Consider the following 9,545-nt stretch of genomic DNA (forward strand, 5'->3'; position numbering starts at 1 on the left):
GGTTCTCATACTAACTTTCTAATGCAGTATAAAACTCAAAAAAGAGTACGTGTTGAATTCAATTTTTATATTTTATTTAATTAATTAGTACTTATTTTATATTTGTTATAGTATTTATTAAATTAGGACTTAGTGAATAAGAGCTTAGAGAATAAGGGTACAATTCTGATTGAGGGATAGGAAATTAGGTTTTTATTCCTTGTAGTAACTTATAAGTAACCACAACAGTATCATTTTGTGGGTATTGTTCTTTTTTTAATTTTGGGTTAAAATATTAAATAAATTTTGTGATCTTTTTGAATTCTTTGATCCAAAATTGATATCCGTGCACAAATTCACAATTTGTGATATTGTAAATCACGATGCTTCACCTATATATTAGTTATCTCCCCTTGTCGGAATGCTTTGAACAATGCATAGGGGTAGGGTTGATTGGATTTGGCTGTTAGTTGATAAATCTTCGAAGTGTGAGCATAATAGCAAAAAATTAAGATGTTATCATGGTAACTCTTAAATATTATATAAAAATACTTGGACAGCGTATTCAGACAAGGTGCTTAATTGGTGCCCCTATTGGAAGGGATATCAGTGGACGGACATGACCTACGTGGCTCTGTCCGTCCAGCATAACCCTTAAACATATCTCTTAAATAAGTTTTGACTCAGACATCAATTATCTTAATTAATATTTACTAGTTTATTATTTTGTTTGGAAATATTTTATTGGTAATGATATTATGTTACATAAGAAAAATATTTTATACACACATTTTTACTTTACAAAAGTGATGTACTAAACATTGTTAAGGAAATCTCCCCAACGGTCACTAAACTTTGCAGAAAATTTTCTAGGAGGTCACCGAACTTCAATACGTCCTTAAATAGTCACTGAACTTTGCCGAAATCCCCCAAGAGGTCATCGAACTTCAAAACGTTCCTAAATGGTTATTAAACTTTGCCAAAGTTCCCCAATGAGGTCATTCAACGTTGCAAATTGGGACCCCATATATGACTAATTTAGTGACCTCTCGGTGACTTTTTGCGGATTTCAGTGACCATTTAGGGACTTTTTGAAGTTCGGTGACCTCCTGGAGGACTTCGAAAAAGTTCAGTGACCCTTCAAGGACGTATTGAAGTTTGGTGACCTCTTAGGGGATTTTATGCAAAGTTCAGTGACCATTAGGGAGATTTCCTCAAACATTGTTACTTAACAAAAGTGATTAGGGCTAGATATGGTCTGATTCGATTTGATTCGATTCGTAACTAAAGAAAAATGAATCGACTAAGAATTTTCGAGTATTTAATAAATGGAACTATCGAGTTTAAATTTAATTATAGAACTCAAACGATTTGGTTCGATATCATACCATCGTATATTTTTTACATTTACAAAAATATTACATTAAACCAACTAATGACATGTTTAATCTTAGGTCTTACAAGAACACTACATTAATTCTTATAAAATAACATAGTCCAATTTAAAATTATACAAATAACAATAAATATCTTGAACACTAGTTATAAATTACAACGTTAATACATTGAAGTGTGAGAAATTATTAGGTCATTTCCAATCCTGCACCAAAATAAAAATCATCTCCAACCTATTAAACCAAAAGTTGCACCAAATGAATAGTGTTTAATCATTTTCTTTATTTTTTTTATTCTTACCAATTTATATAGCTGAAAAATTATTTATTTATTTAATTTAATATTACATAAATTACCACATAAATAACTACATTTCGTTTATGAAAATATTAAATTCGTTAATAAATTTTAAAAATATAGTACAATTAATAAAAATACCACAACTAAGAAAATATTAAGTCCTTGTTTGAGCCCTACTTTGGGGAGAAAAAACTAGGGATGATAATTTGAACTTTCAAAATTCAAAACCACAGTTAACCGAACCAAATGGGGTAAAAAATTGAATCGATGACGCAATGAGAGTAGATATGATATTTGATTTTAATGCTTTGGCTCGGGACGGGACATGTATGATATTTACGTTGTCGCCCTGTCGCGAAATGATTACTTGTTAAAAAAATAATTAATTAGGCAATTGGACTTTCCATTATTCTTTCTATGATTTTGTCCAGCCCAAAATTCTGGCCTATTACCTACCCGCTAAGTCCTACTGATCTAATCCAGTAACTTTACACCCTACTATATTAATATTCAACGTATATGAAAATTGTTTGTTAAATTTGGATTTTGTATTTGGGAATTGAGATATTATTTGCAGTTTCATTTGGGATATTGTTTGCTAAATTGGCTCAGTATTGATTTTTTTTCCAGTGACATTTTTTCATAAATTTGTTTTTCTTTCCAATTTGACAGCTGGACCTATAAAAAATAATTTATTTTCGGAGTTATTAACTGAGTCAAACTGAACCAACTTACGTGATTATGGTGTGGCAAAAAAATTGGTGGTGCGACGATAATTTTGATCGAAACGACCTGAATCGAACTGTTGCCAACCATAGAAAGAACGCATTTTGAACAGTAGATTGATGAAGAATGTGTGATTAAAAATTAATGAAAGTTTTGGATTGACATGTAATATTTTTTATTGAATAATGTGTGGTTGAAAATGAGTTTTGAAAAAATGAATTTTTAGAAAATGAGGCTCAAACAAGGGTTAAATCATGTTATTAAAAAATAATTAAGTACATTTTGAATCTTGATATTATGATACAACAAGGTCGACCTAGTGTCGTAAACAATCATGTTTGTCCCATTTTAAAACTTTTTGAATAACTTTATTTTAATTCATTCCTCGATTATTATTGGTTACAGGATTAAAATTTAATAATAATAATAATAATAATATATGTAAAATGTAAAATGACACTAATACCGTTGATATTATTTGGTGCTAAATGAAAAACAATAATTCTTGACGTACAAAATTATTCCAACAGAAGAAAAACAGGATACTTATATGGAGTGGGGCCCAAATGAGTTTTATATTGGACAAAAACACACCACCCACCCCGTGTATGCGTGTGTGTTTTGAATTTTTGTATAGATTCTGTTCAATAATCCCTATACCTATAGCAACACTCAATGAAAAAAGGGCAAAAATGATTTTTATCAAATTTAGTACAACACTATTTGTTTGCACCAAAAATTGTACAAAATTTGGTGTCGGGTCGTAGTGAAATTACATTAAATATTTGGTGAAAAATGGTGTTGTGGTAGGAGATGGCCTTAGAAAGGAATGTGGCTACTGAAAGAAGGAAAACAATAAAATATGTGGGTTCACAATAAACATTTTGAACACTAGTTATAAATTATAATGGTTATATATTGAAGCTTGGGAAATTATTAAAAAGGAATGTGAAGCTTACTGTGATAAATGCGGAGGAAATTCAATAAATAGGACCAAAAAAAGGGGTAAGATGTAGGCTTAGTTGCTCAATTTCGATTATTTGAGAAACGACTGAATGATGGAGAAAAACTTACGTCGCTCAATTTTGATTCTTCGAAATTTGAATTATAAAAATTGAGTTTGGACTAAAAATAGGGAAATGATATTTTTAGGCTCAATTAATTAGTTGGTAAATTTATTGAGAAAAAATTAAAATAATTTGACTTATTTAATATATAAAAAAAATTAAGAAGATTCAAATTTTATTCGGTTCTTGAGTTCTTAATTTGGAATCGAGAATCAAATCAAATCTGTTAGTTCTAGATTTTAATACCTATTTGGATATTTAACTTGAGAAGAAATGAACTAAATCAAATTGCTCGAATCAGGTTAAATTCGATTTAGGAGTTTTGTTCAACCTTAAAATTGACATAACACATTTATCATTTAATTAATGTTACATTAAACACCAATTTAGAAAATTTTAATTTTACTAAAATCTCCATAACTTACATAGCAATTGATTGACTGATGTATCATCTTACCATTCTTGGGGAGTTGCCCCCAGGGCATATCTCCCAGTGACAAAGGGAAGGGCGGATAGGGCTCAGCGCGACAGTGTGCAGAGTTCGATTCCCCGCAAGGTGGAATTGTCTTTGTTGCAAGCGGGAGTTATCATATGGGTTAACAGCCTTGGCCTATCCATGTGCTCTCCACCCTGGCTCCTGGGAGGCACATCCTGGGATTTACCTCCTTCACGATTGTCCAATGCAGGGTCCGTAAGGACCCTTAAGATTGGGGTTCAACCTTTTATATTCGTCCAAAGTGAAGTCAAGCCATGTTTCTTATCTGTTAATCTCTTCATTTTCGCATCTACCTACAAAATATGGCCTATACTATCTCTGTGTTGGCAACATTACCGGTTATCATGGCTGTGCTTCTCTACCAACTCGATACCTTCGCTCCAGCTCAATATCCCGATCACGAGTTGACTCCAAAGCAGCCCCTATTTGTGCCTAAACGAAACACTCACATGCTTCATGGCTCGGAAAAAATCGGGGCTGGTGAGCTTCTGGGGCCAGAAGATGTGGCTTATGATCCCATCACCGGAATTATATACACCGGCACAACCGATGGGTGGATCAACCGAGTCACGGTTAACGAGTCGGCAGCTGAGTCTAAGGTGGAGAAATGGGTCAACACCGGCGGCCGACCACTTGGACTTGTTCATGGACATCATGGTGAAGTCATCATAGCAGATGCTGTTAAGGTCAGTGATAAACAAATTGATAATAAAATTTGATTAGTCAATTTGTCCATCCTTTGAGATCATCGCCCGATTCAGGTCAGTCCTCGCCGTTCGCTTTATACATCAAAATAATATTTAAATATTCTCATGCTCTCATTATTATTTATTTTCTGGTACATGGATTAAAAAATATTTTATGGTCCTTGCGCCTGCATGATTTCATTAAATTACATTTTATTTTTCTCTTTTCTAGTTTTAATTATTTTCTATTTTTAGCTACTCATTTTATTTTCAATCTTTCATAAAATAATATTACATATAAATCGAAAACTTTCCTTTTTTTTTAACCATTTATTTTTAAAAAAAATATATTATTACTCGCATTCTTATTTGAAAAAATGAGGGCAAAACGGGGCTCAAGGTTGATGTTGAATTTGCACGTGATAAGAGAGCTTCAATTTTTAAACTGGGCCTATTTGGCCTGTTTAACTAGCAGGGTCCATAAATTCCGTGGTCCTCTTCGAAATAAGGTTAATTAGTCAATCGCTCATCGAACTTTTCATTGAGTTAAATCTCATTGAATTAATTCGTTTATTAATTTCCCGGAAACTATTAAAAGTTTTGCCCATCCAGTATTAAAGTGGATTTTGTTTGGAAAAAATGGTTTTACACAATAAAAAGTTTAATGACCATTTAGAAACATCAAGACGTTGATCGAATTCTCGAAACCAAAAAAAAAGGTTGGGTCGAATGAATAAATGGATAGGGCCGATGGCTTCAATTAGTTATTGAAACGAAAAAGCAACAAGCTTCTCAAGCCAATATTCGAACACCAAGTGACATGGTAGTGAAGTAACCCTTGCCATACTTTCTGAAAAGGCTTGAACGATATTTAAGCAAAAGAGTACCTATACCAGAAATCGATACAGGCGAGTAGAGAATATTTAGGAGCGTGAGACAACTCGCTCTGAGGAACTCGGCAAAGTAGCCCCTTATCTTCGAGAAAAGGCTATTTATTCTTGTTGGACAAAGTTAACATCTTTGATATGTCACATAAGAATTATACAGGGGACATTTGTTTGTATTGCAGGGGTTACTAAATGTGACCAGAGATGGCACAATGGAGCTGTTGACTGATGAAGCTGATGGTCTAAAATTCAAGCTAACAGATGCTGTTGATATTACTCTTGATGGCATTCTTTACTTCACAGATGCTTCTTCTAAATACGCTCTCCACGAGTTTTTGTTTGATTTTTTAGAAGGTAGACCACATGGCAGATTTATGAGTTATGATCCGTCTACCAAACAAACAAAAGTTCTATTGCGTGATTTGTATTTTCCGAATGGTGTAGTGATTTCACCAGATCAGCATTTTGTTATATTTTGCGAGACTCCCGTGTAAGTTTTTCTTTACATGCTAATAATTGACATGTTTGGTATCATACTATAGCATCCTTAACAAGGTTGATGTTGTAATTGATTGAATTGCAGGAGAATGTGTAAAAAGTATTACATAAAAGGTGAGAAGAGAGGATCTGTGGATACATTCATTGAAAATTTACCTGGATTGCCTGACAACATTCGATACGATGGAGAAGGCCGATACTGGATTGCATTAACCACGGTATGACTTAAAACACAGTCTTCTTCCACTAAACTTCTTATATTGTCCGTTGAAGTCTACGAATAATGCTTGTAAGTTCGCCTTGTAATAGGGAAATATATACTTTTGGACTTTGACACAAAGGTATGCTTTCATTCGTAAGGCAATGGCAATAGTGGCTAAGTACATGGGTGAACCAACTCGATTCCAAAAGAATGGAGGGATTTTTGCCGTTGATTTGGATGGAAAGCCGATTGCACACTATTATGATCATGATCTATATCAAATCACTAGCGGGACCAAAATTGGAGAGCATTTGTATTGTGGTTCGATTCAATTTCCATACATCACGCGCCTTAATATTAGCCAGTATCCAGCAACATGATATGGAGGATGGTTGGATTTTTTACTCTCTTATTTGATTGATAGCAAGTTTCCAAAAATAAGGGCTCAAACAGGTGGTTTAATTTTCTATGCTTGGATAAATTGAACCTCATGCTACAATAATATAATGGTTGACATAATATCACAAGGCATCTTATCATTGTACTGTTTTACACACAATTAACTCCCCCATCCAATAATCTGTTGTTATTTGGGATCATATCACTGTATTTGTTAAACCTTCTTTTTTTTCTTTTTTTTTGGGGGTCAAAGTGGTAAAATCGTATGACTTCTATGTAGATGGGACTGGAGGGACCCACATATGGGATTTTTTGTTTCTTCGTTTCAGAAACCTGGTATGCATTGGTGCGCTGGTGGGGTGAGCCAATTCAAATACGGAATTTGTAAAGTGGGGAAATAAATATTACAAATTTGGGGTCCCTGGCCGGCGTTAATATGCATAAATTAGCCCCCGTTTGATCTCCATTAAATTCAATTACATTATATTTAATTTTTCTCTCTTCTATTTTCAATCATACAATCTTCAATAAAATAATATTACATGTAAATCGAAAATTTTTCCTTCTTTTTCAACCACTCATTTTTCTAAAATATACTATTCTCCCCATTTTCATTTTTAGGTAATGGGGGTCAAACGAGGGCTTAATATGCTCTGATCGAGACACTAGAAGAATAAAACAAGCTCTAATTTGCTGATTTGGAATCTATGTAGTTTAGTGAAATTTAGGCCCTCCAAAATTACTCAACATTCAGCAAGAGAAGGAATCCTCGAATAATTTTGCCTTCTGAAATCTGCATACCCTACCAGTCCCATAGAAATCATTCCCTACTTTCACAGCTGTGTCCACGTTAAGGTAATGAGACGAAGGCGGTACCCATCTCTCATGGTTGGAGGTTGAAATTTTGGTTCTATTCTTTTAACCTTTTTAAGTCCATGTTTGGTACTGATTTAAATTAGATTTTAATTCAAGATAAAGTTAAACAATCAATTTTAATCACATATTTTATGGGTCCCACAATTTTTCAACCAAATATTTTAAAAACTTTTATCAAAATTCACTTAAAATCTAATTTTAACCCTTATCAAACAGGACAAAGCAAATTTGTTAATATAAATTATGGGCCCGTTTGGTAGAGATTTTGAGAATTGATTTTTTGACCGTTAAAAGAAAAGTGGGATCCACATGTGAGATAAAAAGTCAAAAATTACGGCTTGAATAGTAAAATAACGGTCAAAAAATCAATTTTTTGGGGAAAAATCCCTACCAAACGGGGCCTATAAACAAACAGGTTGCTTTCTTCGTAGTTGAACTGGAACACACGTTTTCAAAGAAAATTAATATTATATACTCTTAGTTTGAACCTCATGTCAAAAAATACTAAGCACCTATCAACAAATTTTGCCCATCTTAATTAATACAATATGAATAAATTGTTTACTCGATCTTTGAACTCTAATGTTTTTGTTATTAATTGTTTTTATACCCAAAGAATTATTTTATGTTTGCAAATTTGTATATTTGATTTAAGAAACATGTTTTGCGTATAGAGCATTTTTCACAGAAGTCTTACCGACCCTTCCTGTAGGGGTCGGTCCCAGATGAAAAAAAAATACGCCGCGGCATGCGCATGTGTGCGTTCTGGTAAGGGTCTGTAAAAGCAGAGCTCTTGATTTAGCTTTGGTTTATCTTGATTGGACGTTAGCTTTTTTGCACCTATAACTGAATAGGATATGATAAAATCAATTTATTTTATTTTATTTTTTTGGAAAAGTATATCAGTGACAGTAAGAATTAATTAGTTTAATTAATATTAGATTATTTCTTCTATATCAGTTGTATAATAGATCAAGTAAATAACGCAAAATTCAGCAACTCCTTTCCTGATTAAAGTCTTCAGCCTTGTAACTAGTAAGCCTTGATAGGCGCAATCTACCGGTCCTTTTACATATAAAAGTCAACCCCACGGTTATTTTCTTTGACTTTTTCCTATTTAATCTCCCATAGTTTCAAAATCTCCCATATTTTCCCGTATCATGTTTGGAAAGATAAAATAGAGCGAAAGATGAAGAGGAAAACGTAAGAAATATGAAAATAATTGTTTAAGCCACATTCTTTTGATAAAAATGAATTTTTGAATAGTGTATCGATGAGAAATGTGTGATTAAAAAATAAGAAGAATTTTTGAATTTATGTGTAATTTTATTTTATTGAAGAATGTGTGTTGAAATGATGTCAAAACAATGTTTATATGAATTTTTTTAGCCCTTATTTGATCCCCAATTTGAGGGGAAAAATGAATTTTTGAATAGTGTATTGATGGGAAATAAAAAATAAGGAAAAATTTTGAATTTGCGTGTAATATTATTTTATTGAGAAATGTGTGATTGAAATTATATAAAAATACTGTAGAAAATTCATTTTTTTCTTAAGAAAGGGGACCAAACAAGCCCTTAAAGAATGAGACTCAAACAAGTCTCATTCTTCTAAAAATTTATTTTTCAAAATTTATTTTCAACCATATATTTTTCAATAAAATAATATTACACACAACCTCAAAATTTTTCCTTAATTTTTAATCATACATTCTTTACTGATTTACTATAAAATGCATTCCTCCCTTGCAAAATGGGCTCAAATAAGGGCTTAAACTTTTGCTCGACATTAAAAAGTCAAAAGCTGTAATATATAACATTATCCAGTCATTCAAAACCTACCCTGAAACTTATTTGATGTGTCAGAGCTTATTTTTTTGACAAATAATTGATTTTTGTATCATTGATGTGGGGCCCACTTTTGACAAACTTTACTCTCCCACAACAATTGACCATTCCAATGTAATTGCATATTGCCCATTGCCATTTTTGCTCTCGTTATTGGGCAAGTGTAAAATCAGTGGCTGGGTATCAC

General features: G+C 32.7%; 2 protein-coding genes across 2 annotated transcripts in view; one reads left to right on the forward strand and one right to left on the reverse strand.

Moving 5' to 3' along the window:
• Positions 1–4,211: 4,211 nt before the first annotated feature.
• LOC111387703 (protein STRICTOSIDINE SYNTHASE-LIKE 6-like) lies at positions 4,212–6,815 on the forward strand. The gene is made up of 4 exons (XM_023012286.1): positions 4,212–4,649; positions 5,719–6,026; positions 6,120–6,252; positions 6,344–6,815. Exons 1-4 carry the CDS (start codon positions 4,266–4,268, stop codon positions 6,614–6,616), a joined length of 1,098 nt encoding a protein of 365 aa, XP_022868054.1. The 5' UTR covers positions 4,212–4,265; the 3' UTR covers positions 6,617–6,815.
• Positions 6,816–7,374: 559 nt separating this feature from the next.
• Positions 7,375–9,545, reverse strand: part of LOC111387706 (monosaccharide-sensing protein 2-like) — a 13,565-nt gene continuing 11,394 nt past the window's right edge. The window contains exon 4 of the mRNA XM_023012289.1: positions 7,375–7,437. Coding sequence (XP_022868057.1) covers positions 7,375–7,437 — 63 coding nt within the window. The remainder of the gene's footprint in view (positions 7,438–9,545) is intronic.

The sequence above is a fragment of the Olea europaea genome, unplaced genomic scaffold, assembly GCF_002742605.1.
Source record: "Olea europaea var. sylvestris unplaced genomic scaffold, O_europaea_v1 scaffold419, whole genome shotgun sequence".
NCBI lineage: Eukaryota > Viridiplantae > Streptophyta > Magnoliopsida > Lamiales > Oleaceae > Olea > Olea europaea.

Bases quoted from the DNA above. Each gene is read 5' to 3' on its own strand.
- LOC111387703 (XM_023012286.1), top strand. From the start codon at position 4,266: ATGGCCTATACTATCTCTGTGTTGGCAACATTACCGGTTATCATGGCT. The intron at 6,027-6,119 runs GTAAGTTTTTCT...ATTGAATTGCAG, and splicing joins ATATTTTGCGAGACTCCCGT to GAGAATGTGTAAAAAGTATT. The intron at 6,253-6,343 runs GTATGACTTAAA...GCCTTGTAATAG, and splicing joins ACTGGATTGCATTAACCACG to GGAAATATATACTTTTGGAC.